We start from the raw sequence: 15,579 nt of genomic DNA on the forward strand, positions 1-15,579 counted from the left end.
GGGGAGAGAAGGGATTGGTCAGTAAAAACCAAGGCCCTTCACGTTACACTTTACGTGCCACAGACTCTCTCATTGTCCACAATGATGACCACATGCCAAGCAAAAGAAACAGATTCAGGAACAGAAACAATAACTGTTTCACCACACTCCCCAGATAGAAACTTGATCTGGGGTCAGCGAACCGCCAAGTCCCAACGCTGTCCCTATCTGTGTCTAGTAGACAGCTCAATAACAACAACAACAACTGGTCCAGGTCCAGTTCAACTTCACCCTCATACAACACCACAATGTCCCGTCTCCCCTGACAGTCTATCAGTTCTCTTTTTCTCTCTAACTATTCTCTCTCTCTCTCTCTCTCTCTCTCTCTCTCTCTCTCTCTCTCTCTCTCTCTCTCTATTCTCTCTAACTATTCTCTCTCTCTAACTATTCTCTCTCTCTCTCTAATTATTCTCTCTAACTATTCTCTCTCTCTCTAATTATTCTCTCTAACTATTCTCTCTCTCTCATTAACTATTCTCTCTAACTATACTCTCTCTCTCTGCCTCTCTCTCTGCCTCTCTCTCTGCCTCTCTCTCTGCCTCTCTCTCTGCCTCTCTCTCTGCCTCTCTCTCATTTTAGCTTGTCATTTCTTCGGTGGAATAAGTCCCGGTTAGAGGAAATCAATAGGGCATTTGGCGTGACAAGCGTCTTCTTCTAAACATTGTGTTAAACGGGGTAATCGTGGACGGAGGACTGATGGACGGAGGGACCTGACATGCAAAAAATGGCATGCAGCCAGGAAGGGAGGAAGACCAATTTGGGGTGGCCACCCACATCGGTGCGGACTGGACTTATACTAATCGAGAAAATTGCTTTATTTGAATCTCTGCCGAAGGGTAGTCAATTATGGTGGGGTCTTAATTTCAGTAGTAGACTGGAAGAGAAAGGAAACGGTCTCTGAATTTGAATTTGGCAACTGAGGCTGAGGATACAATACAGAACCAAAGGCTACGTCCTTATACTCCTCAAACATTCCCTAGTCCTTAGCCCTGTCTTCTTCCTTGATGACCACTGATCATTGGACAGAGTTGATTGGGTTCCACAATGCTGCTTATACCTATCAAGTGATTTCAGGTCCATTGTCAGGAAAGGAGACAAGGAAAAAAGGAAAGGAGAGGAGGCTGGCTGTATGTTTAATTGGAACCCAGCCCTTCTACACTTAACAAAAATATAAACGCAACATGTAAAGTGTTGGTCCCATGTTTCATGAGCTGAAATAAAAGATTCCCGAAATTTTCCATATGCACAAAAAGCTTATTTATTTCAATTTTGTGGACAAATGTGTTTACATCCATGTTAATGAGCATTTTTCTTTTGCCAAGATAATCCATCCACATGACAGGTATTGTATTTCAAAATGCTGATTGAACAGCATGATCATTACACAGGTGCACCTTGTGCTGGGTTCAATAAAAGGCCACTCTAAAATGTGCAGTTTTGTCAATTTGGCAGTAGGTCCAAACAGCCTCACAACCACAGACCACGTGTGTGGGTTTGTGTGGGCGAGCGGTTTACTGATGTCAACATTGTGAACAGAGTGCCCCATGGTGGCGGTGTGGTTATGGAATGGGAAGGCATAAGCTATAGACAACAAACACAATTGCATTTTATAAGATACCGTGACGAGATCCTGTGACCCATTGACCTGCCACTCATTTTCCACCATCACCTCATGTTTCAGCATGATAATGTACAGACCCATGTCGCAAGGCTCTACACAATTCCTGGAATTTGAAAATGTCCCAGTTCTTTTATGGCCTGCATAATCACCAGAGATGTCACCCATTGGGAATGTTTGGGATGCTCTGGATCAACAATTACGACAGCGTGTTCCAGCTCCCGCCAATTTCCAGCAACTTCGCACAGCCACTGAAGAGAACATTCCATATTCCATAATCAGCAGCCTGATTAACTCTATGCGAAGGAGATGTGCCGGGCTGCATGAGGCAAATGGTGGACTGGTTTTATGATCTACGCCCCTATCTTTTTTTGAAGGCGCTGTATCTGTGACCAACAGATGCATATCTGTATTCCCAGTCATGTGAAATCCATAGATTAGGGCCTAATTAATTTATTTCAGTTGACTGATTTCCTTTTATGAACTGTAACACAGTAAAATCTTTGAAATTGTTGCATGTTACATTTATATTTTTGTTCAGTATAAAGTCCCAAGCAAAAGGCCAAAACATCCTAATACTCTCCAAAACGCTCCCTAGTCCCCTAGCCTTGTCTCATTTCCTTGACGACTATTCTTCAGACTCATCCGTGTCAAGAGTGTCTTTCATTTGACTGTCACAAGCCACTGTTTACTCTTATCTCTCGCTTACCATTCTGTCGCCTTTCTGAACCTTTGTTTTTTTCCTTTAAACCTCATTTGAAAAACGTTTTGCCTCCCCGCGCGGATTAAAAGCGAAGGAGGAGAAAAAAACAACAACACAATTAATGAAGTGCGTAGAGACAAATCTAAATAAATACATTTAACACACAACCTCAGGGTCTGCGCACTGTGTCAAATTGTGTGATTAAATACGTGACTGCCTCGCTAGCAGAGACAACTGAAGTGTGGAGTCTCTGCTATTGCACGGGCACGCACACACACACACACACGCAGACACACACCCCCCTACCCTTTCCACACAGGCATACCAACCACCTCCCATAACCTCCTCCTCTCTCCCACTCACCCACCTCTCTCGCTACCCTCTCTCGTTCCTTTCCTCGTCCTTCTCCCTCTTCCAGTCATCTCTGATTAGAGGTCCCTTTCATTTCTTAGGGAGACCTTACGCGTGCGGCCCAACCTGATTACTGGAGTGGGCCGCTTTGATGATTCAATCACAATTAACACAGCCTAGAATCACCGCTGCAGCTGCTGCTCCAGTCCACCTTTCCCGGGCACTCCTTACTCTGTGTGTGTGTGTGTGTGTGTGTGTGTGTGTGTGTGTGTGTGTGTGTGTGTGTGTGTGTGTGTGTGTGTGTGTGTGTGTGTGTGGTAGGGGAAGGTATAGTTTGTATGTGTGGTACCTTGAGCACCAGCTTAAGCAGCATTTATGTCTAATCTGCCCAGTGGGAGACACAGGGGGCTGAGTGCTAGGCCAGTGTGTAAAGTGTTTTTTTTCCCCCCAGACCAACATGAGTGCTCCTAACTAGCCGCCATGCTGGCTCAAGCAGCAATCCAACATGTCCGCCAGTCCCAGGTGGGCTAGTGTTCTGCAGTACAGTTACCGCTACATTGGACACAAAATGGTAGCCTATACTGTGGAATGGGCCTTTGTGCTTAAACAGATCACTGACAATCATATTATCATAGAAATGGTTGTGGTCATGCATTTCCTTGAAATGGGCGAATGGCACACACATATATGAAAAGGACAAAAAGGGCACTGTATGCTCCTTTGTCAGGTCAAAACTCTCTCTGGATCTAAATATTGTCGTTAATAGGGGCAATCTGGGATATTCTCCAACCCAATCCCTCAGGTGTTTACCAAAACAGTGGCGGAGTGGCCCCTTTGTTGTTGTTTGAACTACAGATTGCTCCTTTAAAGGTGGTATGAGGAGCAATCATACTAGCATACTCATGACACATACCCTATCAGCACTGTATTGTCATGTGATGGAGGAAAATAGCCTCAATCAGTTTGCTTTCTCAAGCCTCACTGATGATACAGGTGAAAGGTTGAATGGAACATAGACTAGGTATGCAGACGGAGTAGAACAGCCTCAATTCGTCGGGGCATGGACTTTACAAGGTGTCGAAAGCATTCGGGATGCTGGCCCATGTTGACTCAAATGCTTCCCGCATTTGTGTCAAGTAGGTAGTCTTAAAAATCCTTCTTTAAGCTGTCTCCTCCCCTTCATCTACACTGGTTGAAGTGGATATGAAAAAGTGACGTCAATAAGGGATCATAGCTTCCACCTGGATTCACCTGGTCAGTCTATGCCATGGAAAGAGCAGGTGTTCTTAATGTTTTGTATACTCAGTGTATAGGACAGTAGCGTTTCTAGACATAGTATCAATGGGAGGGAGGAATGAATAGAAATAGAATGTGTCATCCCTAAGGACATATGCATGGACACACACACACACATACCCTGGCGTCAGTGACTTTGAACTCTCGGAGGATGTACTGGGGCATGTTGTACTCAGCCATGGGGTCCACCACAAAGTACTGGTACCTGGCCGAGCGCTCAGCGGGCCAGTACTGATGACATTTTTCCTGTGAACAGAGAGAGAGAGAGACACACACATATGAGGAGGGGGCATAGGATAAATAGATCTGAGATGAGCGTGAATACATAGACTACAGTAAGTGCAGGTTAGGCATGTGCTCTGTTTGTCATTGGGGTAATAGTACAGACTGCACTACAGAGGATAACTGAATGATGGACAGAGAGAAGAATGCTTGAGTGGGTCTGTGTGAGTGAGTGAGTGAGTGAGATAAAGTATCTCCTACCCTGCCCATCTCTCGGAGTTTGGTGAGCATGACTACGATGGTAGAGTTGTTCTCCCACAGCATCCTCCAGAAGTCTTCTGTGGTCTCTGCCAACGGGCCCTGCGTGGCGATGTAAGCCTTCTGTTGCCTGGAAACACACACACACACACACACACACATACGTCAGACATGTAGTGTGGTGAGTCAGACAGACAGAGAGACAGTCACAGTTGCATGCACGCAAACACACACACCCCTCCCCGTCTTCCTCTCTCTTTCCGACCCCACACCCATTCCACCTACCTGTATCCGTCGATGAAGCTGGAGTTGATGTAGTCGGATCCCTCGAGGCCCCTGATGGGCTGCAGGCAGACGCGGGTGGTCTCGTAGGGCATGATGTTCACCAGACGGTTCTTGAACTTGTTGCAGGGCAGGTTGGCACTGATGAACCTGGACGTGTGGGCCTTGGAATTGGCCAGGCGCTGTAGAGGAGGAAGAGTCGGAGGATTGGGCGGAGGGATGAAGGGAGGAATGGCGAGAGGGAGCGGTGGAGGGATGAGGGAAGATGGGTGAGAAGAGAGGGAGGGAGGGAGAGAGGGAGAGGGACATGTAGAGGGCGGGAGAGGGGTAGGGGGAAGAGGGGAGAGAAGAGAGGGAAGGAGGGAGAGGGGTAGGGGGAGATAGGAATGAATGTCATATGGAACGAGAGTCAAAAGGATAGAAAGTGGTAGAGAGAGAAGCAGAGATGGAAGGAGAGCGAGAGATGGAAGACTGCAGAGTAATAAAGAACTGTGAGATGTTATCTAAGCAAGACAGAGCTGAGCCATAGACGTTCGCTGAAGCACCTTAAAAATGCAGACATATCTATTTGATGAATGATTTCATAATGTATGGCTGGATGGAGCAATCAAAGAACACAGTCTTTAATCTACTCCCCATTTCCTTTTCATATCTCTGTGTACTTTGCAATGTGAAGTCTTGTGTGAGGTGCTATGAGGTAAAATAGTACGACTTGAAGCACCCCTCTGTACTACTGTAACAAGCTACCATCAAACAGAAACTGGAGAGAGGGGTTTCTGTGAGGCAGTAAACCCGTCTGCAAAAAGTGGGTCACTTAAGTCTTTGATAATGGGAGTCTGGTATATGCTCTGCACACAGTCGAGCACACAGTCACACCGAATACATTCGAGCAGGCCCGTGCACACACACACACACAGTGTCATGATCCAAATTGGGACCTGTACTGACAAATGACCATCAAAGGGACCATCACGGCAGTTTGTGGGTCAGTCTGTCTGACAATATCATCCCTCACACGCACACCTCATCCCCCTCTTCTCCCTATTCACTCCTTTGACCTTGATGTCTGCTGTGTGTAAGCTATACTTTTTCTGACAGCCTCTCTCTATCCCTTCTCAATCTTTCTCTCGACCTAACTCTCGCTACTCCTTCCTCCCTCCCTAAAATGTCTCTCACCCTGTCCCCCAATGTAATTGTTTCTCTCTCCCTCTCCCCCTCTCTTTCTCCCTCGCCCCCTCATCTCTCTCCATCCCTCTTTCGGTGCCAAAAGCCCAGACTGTCATTGCCACTTGGATTTGGGTCAACCCCCCCTGTCCCCATCCCCTCCTCTCTTCCCTCTCTCCTTTCTTCCCTTTGATCCCCCTTTAACAGAGGCAACTGGAATGAGTCTGACTGGCAAGGCTGAAGACGCCCAGATCTGTTACTACACCAAACTCCGGGGGGAGAGTTTCGATTGGAAAACCAACCAATCTGGGAACCCGTCCTTGTTGCCCCCCCCCCCCCCCCCCCCCCCCGTAAGGGCAGAGACGCACCTAGGAAACCTCTAGTCAAAGAAACAACCTTAGTTGCCCCTTTCCACCGGGAGTTCTGGATGATACTGTACTTATGTTCTCTGTCATGTAGCCTACCACTACCACAATGCTAAGCATGATAGGCGGGATTTGCATTTTCTGGGACTATTCCATTGGTTCCATTGGGCCAGGCCAGCCTAATCGAGCATAGGTGAAGCGTCGTTTGAAAGAAAATAAATACTATTTGAACCTAGGTCTGGTGTGCGCGCTGGCAGTCGTAAGTAAACAAAGGCATAAATGTTGCTATGGACGACTGTACTGATCTCAAGCCTATAGACCAGGGTTTCCCAAACTCTGTCCTCGGCACACCAAGGGGTGCACATTTTGGTTTTTGCCCTAGCACGACACAGCTGATTCAAGTAATCAAGCAATCGTCAAGCTAGGGGGAAAAAAAAAAAACGAGCCAAAGACTTTTGGCGGTCATGAAAATTGTCAAGCAAAAAACAGCCGGTTTCAGGGTAATTGACTGTTAATGAACATAAACACATTTATCACAACTCCTGGCTCAATGCATAACCTATAAGCCACTGATGCAGACCTTTGGAACCGCTACATTTAATATAGGAACATCTGCATTTAATATAGCTTACACCATCACAATAAATACATTTTTTTTTTTACATTTCAGACAGGTCTAATAAAACATGATATGAATAAAATGTAGTCTATTTCAGAAGAACAGAATAGCATTGTCTGAGTTGTCCTTATGTTAGGCCCTGATCTGGCTATGCCATATGGCTGTGGGCTACACAAGTTAATTTAGCAGACAAGATTTGCTTAGAATTCCGTGGCATCATTTGATATTATTTTACGAAGAATACAATTGAACATAGCTGAAAATAGAATCGAACGGATATTTTCTCCAAACGATTTGCGGCACAGCCTTTGTGTAGCTGTAAATGCAACCTAAAAAAATCCTTGCCTTTTGCGGCCAGTTGTGCCCTTGGCCTGAACATAATAGTAAGAATTCCCTTCTCCTGGCAGCATGCTCTGAAGCACCTCTCACTCACATGGCTCTCTCAGATATCTCAATTCTTATTAGCCAACGCCCGTCATGTTGAACGGGTCCTTCCCACATGGCTACAAGTAAACATGGCTCTCCATCATGTAGGCTACAAGTGAAGACAGACACATCGGGAACGCAACTGCGCCAGTCCTTATTGAATTCCGAGGCGCATATTGAAGATGTTGGACTGTCTACATTTACTTTTTGTCAGTCAACAAGATGAGTAGAACTAACGAACGGAAAAATCACTAGCCTATGTCAATATACAATCCCCCATAGTACAAAATTTGAGGTATTATATTCTGTGCGAGAAATAAATATTCCCAACTTAGTCTGGGACAGTTGTGAGTTGCGATAGATCCCAGATTAATACAACGACTAACATTAAAAAAAAACATTTTAAAAGCAATGAGGCTGACGCAACAGAACTTTTAGCTTAAAATGTTGATCAACTATTAGGCTATTTCTTCACATTATAAGCGCAGCAATGCATACATGGAAATAGCGGGAAAACACCATCTCAAAAGTGACCGCAAATGCCATTATACAAGTAATGCTAATGGTGAAAAAAAAATTATGATAAAAATGATCTTCCCCAAACTTGAAACACGCTGCACATGTATGTATGCCATGTAGGCTCTACACCAGTTGTAAAGCGGATTAATGTGCTTCATTTTAAGAAGTTATTTGGCCACTTTAGTTGAGATAGAAAACGTCTCAAAACATATGGGCCTATGGCTAGGCTACATCGGGCGTGCAAATACGATTTGAAAAAGGTCGCAAAAAAAGGTATGCGATGTTTCTTGCCTAACGGCACACAAGCTGTGCATCATTCACAAGTGATAATATATCATTCACATGTGATAGGCTAATATGGTCAGCCATCAGAATATTCTTGATTTAATCTTGTCTTTACGTACAGTGCATTCGGAAAGTGTTTCAGACCCCTTGACTTTTTCCCCATTTTGTTACGTTACAGCCTTATTCTAAAATGTATTAAATAATCCCCCCCCCCTAATCAATCTACACACAATACCCCATAATGACAAATAAAGGTTCACTTTTTTTTTGCAAATTTATAAAAAATAAAAAACATAAAGTCCTTATTTAAAGAAATGTTCAGACCCTTTGCTATGAGACGTGAAATTGAGCTTTCCATTGATCATCCTTGAAATGTTACAGCTTGATTGGAGTCCACCTGTGGTAAATTCAATTGATTGGACATGATTTAGAAAAGCACACACCTGTCTATATAAGGTCCCATAGTGCATGTCAGAGCAAAAACCAAACCATGAGGTCAAAGGAATTGTCCGTAGAGTAGCCAGTCAGAAGCCACTCCTTAGTAAAAGGGACATGACAGCACGCTTGGAGTTTGCCAAAAGGTGCCTAAAAAACTCAGACCATGAGAAATAATATTCTCTGGTCTGATGAAACCAAGATTGAACTACAGGTGTGCCAAGCTTTTACCGTCATACCCAAGAAGACTTGAGGCTGTAATTGCTGCCAAAGGTGCTTCAACAAAGTACTGAGTAAAGAGTCTGAATACCTATGTAAATGTCATATTTCAGTTTTTATTTTTTAATACATTTTCACAAATAAAATTAAAAACATTTTTTTGCTTTGGCATTATGGGGTATTGTGTGTAGATTGAGGAGGGGAAAAAAATATTTACATTTGTTTTGATTTAAAATGGACCATTATCATGCAACTGTCTCCAAACAGGGTTAGGAGAAAATACATGTCATCTATGCACTTAAATAGGGAATGGAGGATGCTTTTCCCGTGGTTCATTTTCATGCCAGCCAGGTAGGCTATACTCCTGTTGTAAAGAGAAGCAATGTGCTTAATATTAGGGAAGTTGAGAAATAAATATTGTAGGCCTAGCCTATAGAAAGTTGATGGGACCCTCCTCTTTTTAATAGAGGCCATCAAAACTCTGTTTTCTCACTCATTGCATAGAAATGTTGTGCAACATGTGCTCATGAGCTCTCATGAAGTGTTTGATTTTCGAATACATTTGCATCGATGCCAGGATGATTAGAGGGACAATAGAGTGCTGAGTACCAGGCAGTTAGCAAGTTTGGTAGGCTACTAATGACTATCAGCAGCATCAGAGCTTGGAGAAGCCTAATTACCGTGACTAAATGGTCTTATTGAATTTGACTGCGAGTCATGACTCGTGACTGCCTGTGTGGCGGTAATATGGTCACCATACCAGCCCTACGTGCAACCCTTGGGGTCCTAAGGACCGAGTTTGGGAAACGCTGGCTAAACTGTTGCAGCAACTCCTTTCTAAGACGCAGTAACGTCTCTCTGTTCATTAGTGAGAGGACCGCCCTGCTTGCCCTCGCCGTTCGCCTCGCCGTGCGTCATCATTAACTATTAATAACATCCTTTCACTAACGCTCTCGCGCCACGACCGCCGCTGCTTGCCGTTATTAATCCGGCAACTGCATCCGACACGACTGCATACCTCTCAGTACCATTATCGCTATTACAGAAGGGGCTGTAGCTGTTAGAGATTATATCGTGGTATACTGTAGCAAATGTCTCGGATGAAACCGTCCTCATTATTGTTTCTTAGCGCGGCGAGATGATAAATGGCACTGGGAATATTACAAATGATTCTGAGGTGAGATAGGGGCATGTACATGTACAATTCAAGGTCAAGTGTGTCGTTGTGCAAAGGGGGAACAACAAAGTTCGGATAGCACTGGATCGTCGGTCTCTCGCTTAGTGTTTGGCCACATTCCATGCTCTTCCACGTTCGGATAATGGGTTCTCATCGTAGCAGTTATTTGTTAAGTTTAAATTCATCGTTTTATGCCTTTACAGAATAATCCTTCCTTTGGAGTCTATACGCTGATTACAAAGCTGCTCTATCTGGAGGATAGTACTTGAAATCCTTCAGAAATAGATTCACACCAAAGACAAAGAGCAGACAGCTTAACTGTTCAATTTCTAGCTTTTTAAAAGACAATGCTATTGAGTGGTGTGAGCAAACAGTGACTGAATGATGGAGGTTAAGGCTCACACGAAGGAGGTATAATAAACTGTCTATAAACATTTATACCTCCAGCAATTGGGTGTGATATCGACATGCCCATTCTAATGCGCCGTTAAAAAAATATATACAAGTCAATATATATTTAAAATGTTTCCAAGGCCATTTCAATTTCAAACGTTAGTGTTTTACCTCTGGCTCAAAGATATCATGGATATGACAGAGCATTGAGAGCAACTGAAGATAAAAAACGAAATGTTGCGTCTCCTCATAATTTATGATTTCGTAGTAGTAGGCCTCATCTGAAATAAACCTCCATTTTGTGCCTTTCCCCAACCTCTCTTTTCTCAGGGTCACCGCAGCCTACGTACCTAAATGTCTATGGCCTACCTTAAACTCAGGCTCTGCACCACTCTACCAAACAAACACCCTCCAGTTCGTACCTTCCCCAGCCTCCCCAGCCCCAGTTTCCCTACACCCTATCGGCATCCCCTACCTTAAACTCCAGCTCCATGCCGGTGACGTGCTCGCCCGTCTCCACCTGTGCCAGCTTCTGGATGTAGGAGTACAGGCTTCTGGCTGCCACCTCCGTGTTGCCGCACGCCACCGCCTCCAGCAGTGCATCGTGGATGAAGCTGTACTGGTCCTCCGTCTGCACCATGTAGTTCCGCTGCGAGCGCATGAGCGTCACGTGGCCGTAGATGTCCACCGTCTTCTCGTGCTTGATGCGCTCCAGCATGGCATCGATCACGATGAAGCAGCCCGTCCGCCCAACGCCCGCACTGGGGGAGTAGGGAGTGGGATTGGAAAACGGGGGGAAAAAAACGGGAGAGTGTGGAGAGGGGGAGAGAGAGAACATTAGAGATTATTCTTGAGGAATCACATAAGACGGACAGATAGAATTTCATCACAGATGAGAGATTTGAGCGATCGGAATTTCCCGTCTGTCGTTCGTGGCTTTGACAATGTCTGCTTGACCCGGTCACGCTAATACATCTACATTGCAGCGGTCATCTTGCCGACACCAATAGAGTGGGAGAGAGAGAGTGGGCGGGCCAGGAGAAAGACGCGGGAACAAAGAGAGGAAGAGAAGGGGGCGAAAGAGGACGTGAAGGAGAGACATAGTTGATAAGGAGCGAGTGTCTGTGTGAGTTGTGTGTCTGTGTGTGTGTGTGTGTGTGTGTGTGAGACTCAGAGCCCTGCAGTCTAGTGTTAACACATTAGAGAGCTATGACTTTCACTTTACTCACCACTACTACTGTTATTCCAGCACTGCGTGACTGGATCTACGCACTGAACCGTACAAACACACACACGCACGCACATACACACACACACACACTGATGTGTATCGTGTGTATTGTAAAGTGTATTGCTCACGCTGTTGAACAGTGGTTGTGTCACACCTCCTGTACAGGTTCCCACTGACATGGTAGGTTCCCACCGACAACTCGCTTGGTTGAACCCTTGTTTGTTGCCATGGCAGTAAACTATTTAGTACATTGAATTCAGAGCATACATACTGTGAGTGAGGATATCTTTCCAATAAATATGAATAATATGAATAATATGATCTACTACCATGCTGTGTGAACAAAGATACTGTAAGTATGGATCGAATCCTAACGGTACACTTAAAATCAGTCATCTACGGATGTGAGTGGAAAATGTAGGGTTACGATTTGGCCTCTGTATTCTGAGGAATAAGGAACTGTTTTTCTCAAGTGCTGGGTCCATAGTTCATTGGTGAGGAAACCTTGACACACCTCATTCAACGAATCTAGTTGAATCCTTATGCAGTCTCGTTAACCAAGTTGAATCTCATCCTAGTTTGGTCCAAAAGCTGGATCGAATCTCCGAGCTGACAAGGTAAAAATCTGTCATTCTGCCCCTGAGCAAGGCAGTTAACCCACTGATCCCCAGGCGCCGATGACGTGGATGTTGATTAAGGCAGCCCCCCCTTAAAACTTACTCGTGGGTGAACAGGGAGTACAGGAGAGGGCTCAGAACGCACCCTTTTGAGGCCCCAGTGTTGAGGGTCAGTGGGGTGGAGATGTTACCTACCCTCACCACCTGGGGGCGCCCCGTCAGGAAGTCCAGTACCCAGTTGCACAGGGCGGGGTCGAGACCTAGGGTCTCGAGCTTGATGACGAGTTTGGAGTGTACTATGGTGTTAAATGCTGAGCTGTAGTCGATGAACAGCATTCTCACGTAGGTATTCCTCTTGTCCATATGGGTTAGGTCAGTGTGCAGTGTGGTTGCGATTGCGTCATCTGTGGAACTATTGGGGCGGTAAGCAAATTGGAGTGGGTCTAGGGTGTCAGGTATGGTGGAGGTGATATGGTCCTTGACTTGTCTCTCAAAGCACTTCATGATGACAGAAGTGAGTGCTACGGGGCGGTAGTCGTTTAGCTCAGTTACCTTAGCTTTCTTGGGAACAGGAACAATGGTGGCCCTTTTGAAGCATGTGGGAACAGCAGACTGGGATAATTGATTGAATATGTCCGTAAACACACCAGCCAGCTGGTCTGCGCATGCTCTGAGGACTGTGATTGACTATAGACCCTGCCACATACCTCTTGTGTCTGAGCCGTGGAATTGCGGCTCTACTTTGTCTCTATACTGATGCTTAGCTTGTTTGATTGCCTTGCAGAGGGAATAGCTACACAGTTTGTATTCGGTCATGTTTCCTGTCACCTTGCCCTGGTTAAAAACAGTGGTTCGCGCTTTCAGTTTCACGCGAATGCTGTCATCAATCCACGGTTTCTGGTTTGGGAATGTTTTAATAGTTTCTGTGGGTACGACATCGCTCACCAAATCAGCATATTCGTCAATGTTGATGTTTGACACAATGCGGAACATATCCCAATCCACGTGATCGAAGCAATCTTGAAGCGTGGAATCAGATTGGTCGGACCAGCGTTGAATAGACCTGAGCGCGGGAGCTTCCTGTTTTTGTCTCTGTCTATAGGCAAGGAGCAACAAAATGGAGTCGTGGTCAGCTTTTCCGAAAGGAGGGCGGGGGAGGGCCTTATATGCATCGCGGAAGTTAGAATAACAATGATCCAGGGATTTACCAGCCCTGGTTGCACAATCGATATGCTGATAGAATTTAGGCAGTAGTAGTTGAATGGGGTGAAACAAAAACCTTCACCAAACTGTGTGTGGTCAGTCAGAAGTATTATTTTCATATACTATATACCCTGCTGTGAAACCTGTACACTATCTGTAGCTGTGTAGTGTGTGAGCGTGTGAGTGTATGTGTGTGTGTACCAACCTGCAATGGGCGATGATGGGGCCTGCGTCAGGGGGGTTACAGGTCTTGACTCTGCGTAGGAAAGCCAGGAAGGGGGTGGGGTACTCGGGGACACCGTGGTCAGGCCACGCTGTGAACTGGAACTGACGTACCTCCCGCTTCTCACTGGAACCATTCTGGAGGGGCAGAAGAGAGAGATGCGGGTTAATTCAACATGTGTTTGTTTGTGTGTGTGTGTGTGTGTGTGTGTGTGTGTGTGTGTGTGTGTGTGTGTGTTTGTGTGTGGGTAGGATGTGGGGGTAATATAACGTGTGTGTGTGTGGGGGGGGTAATTCAGTTTGTGTGTGTGTGTGTGTGTGTGGAGGGGGGGGGTAATTTAACACGTGTGTGTGTGTGTGTGGGGGGGGTAATTCAGTTTGTGTGTGTGTGTGCGTGTGTGTGTGTGTGCGTGTGTGTGTGTGGAGGGGGGGTAATTTAACACGTGTGTGTGTGTGTGTGTGGGGGGGGGGGGGGGGGTAATTTAACGTGTGTGTTGAGCGGAGGGTAATTCCACTTGTGGGTGTGTGTTTGTGTGGGGGAGGGGTTAATTTAACATGTGGGTGTGTGTGGGGTTAATTCAACGTGTGTGTGTTTGTGTGGGGTGGGTAATTCAACTTGTGTGTGTGTATGTGTGTGTGTGTGTGGGGGGGGGGGGGTGTTATGTCAATGTGTGTGTGTGTGAGTGAAACAGCTCTGATTTCAAGCCCCATGTCTATTTGGCTGTACATTTTTGGCTCGATGCAAACCCATTCAAAGACTGGTTCAACTAGCAACGTGCCTCCTATTCTTATATAGGACCTAGCATGTCACTATCTTAGCTAGTATTCATGTTTCTACCCCAAAATCTGTTCCCCTGTCTGTGGGCCAACCACAATAAACAGAGGACACGCCCGATACATGAAGAGAGCGGTAATAAGGGCGCATTGGAAAGCCGTCTAACGCATTAAAAACATTATCCAGCGCAGAAAAAACAAAAAACTAAATGAGAAAAAACACCTCACATTGCCCTGCCCTCTAGTTTTCCCTTTCCCTTTCTTCCTGGAAGCTCTTTAAAGCTATCGTTTGCATTTCAATGCAGCGTTTTCTGCTATCCTCACAGACTTTTCTGCTGAATAAATGAATAAATAGATGCATTAATTAAAAGCAAACTGACCTAGTTTGAGGGGATTTGTCTATTCTTTATCTATTTATTTCCTGGCCATTCCACTGGTTTTGTGTTTTCTGCTGTGGATGTGCTTCTTTCTTTGCAGGGAGGGATAACTAGCTGTCTGGTGCCCAGATTATTTTAAAGAATTTATCACTCGTCAGGAGGGTTCTGTGTCACTACACATTACGCACACATATGCCTGTGTGTGGAGAGTGTGTGTGTGTGGAGGGTGTGTGTGTGTGTGTTACAGACTCTCTACAAAGCAAATACCGTAACCAGAGTTCAGTTAAATCCAAGAACAGAACAATGAGACACTATACCAGAAATAAGGAGAGTAAGAGAGGGAATGAGGGGAGAGAGAGAGAGACAGAGAGAGAAAGAGAGAGAGAGAGAGAGAGAGAGAGAGAGAGAGAGAGAGAGAGAGAGAGAAAGATAGAGAGAGAGAGAGAGAGAGAGGTGGGGGGATAAGAGACAGCTGGGGAAGAAGAGAGAACATGGAGAGATGTGTGAGGGATAGAGGGAGGGTAAGAAGGAGATGGAATAGCAGCGTGTGGAGAAAACAGAGGAAAGAAAAAGGGGGGAGGGTGGAGTATAGAGAGCACAGAGGGATCTAGAGGGACGGGTCGACAAGCTGCCGTAAACCAACAGATGTGTACAACAAGCCTGAAAAATTGTAACCAAAAAAAAAAGCACCAGAAAGCACCAGTGCTACTAGCTAGCCTTAGCTAGCTACTCTACTTAGCTCCAGCATAAAGCAACAGAACGCGTTAGCATAGTGTTAGCCACG

The 15,579-nt window shown here is 45.5% G+C and overlaps 1 protein-coding gene across 26 annotated transcripts in view; it reads right to left on the reverse strand.

The window, feature by feature from the left end:
* Positions 1–15,579, reverse strand: part of ptprsa (protein tyrosine phosphatase receptor type Sa) — a 283,320-nt gene that overhangs the window by 17,358 nt on the left and 250,383 nt on the right. For all 26 annotated transcript variants that reach the window (XM_036977783.1, XM_036977788.1, XM_036977791.1 and 23 more), the window contains 5 exons: positions 13,628–13,782; positions 10,847–11,132; positions 4,773–4,951; positions 4,491–4,617; positions 4,128–4,253 (listed from right to left, as the gene is read on the reverse strand). In XM_036977783.1, coding sequence (XP_036833678.1) covers positions 4,128–4,253; positions 4,491–4,617; positions 4,773–4,951; positions 10,847–11,132; positions 13,628–13,782 — 873 coding nt within the window. The remainder of the gene's footprint in view (positions 1–4,127; positions 4,254–4,490; positions 4,618–4,772; positions 4,952–10,846; positions 11,133–13,627; positions 13,783–15,579) is intronic.

This window comes from Oncorhynchus mykiss, chromosome 5 (genome assembly GCF_013265735.2).
Source record: "Oncorhynchus mykiss isolate Arlee chromosome 5, USDA_OmykA_1.1, whole genome shotgun sequence".
NCBI classification, from domain to species: domain Eukaryota; kingdom Metazoa; phylum Chordata; class Actinopteri; order Salmoniformes; family Salmonidae; genus Oncorhynchus; species Oncorhynchus mykiss.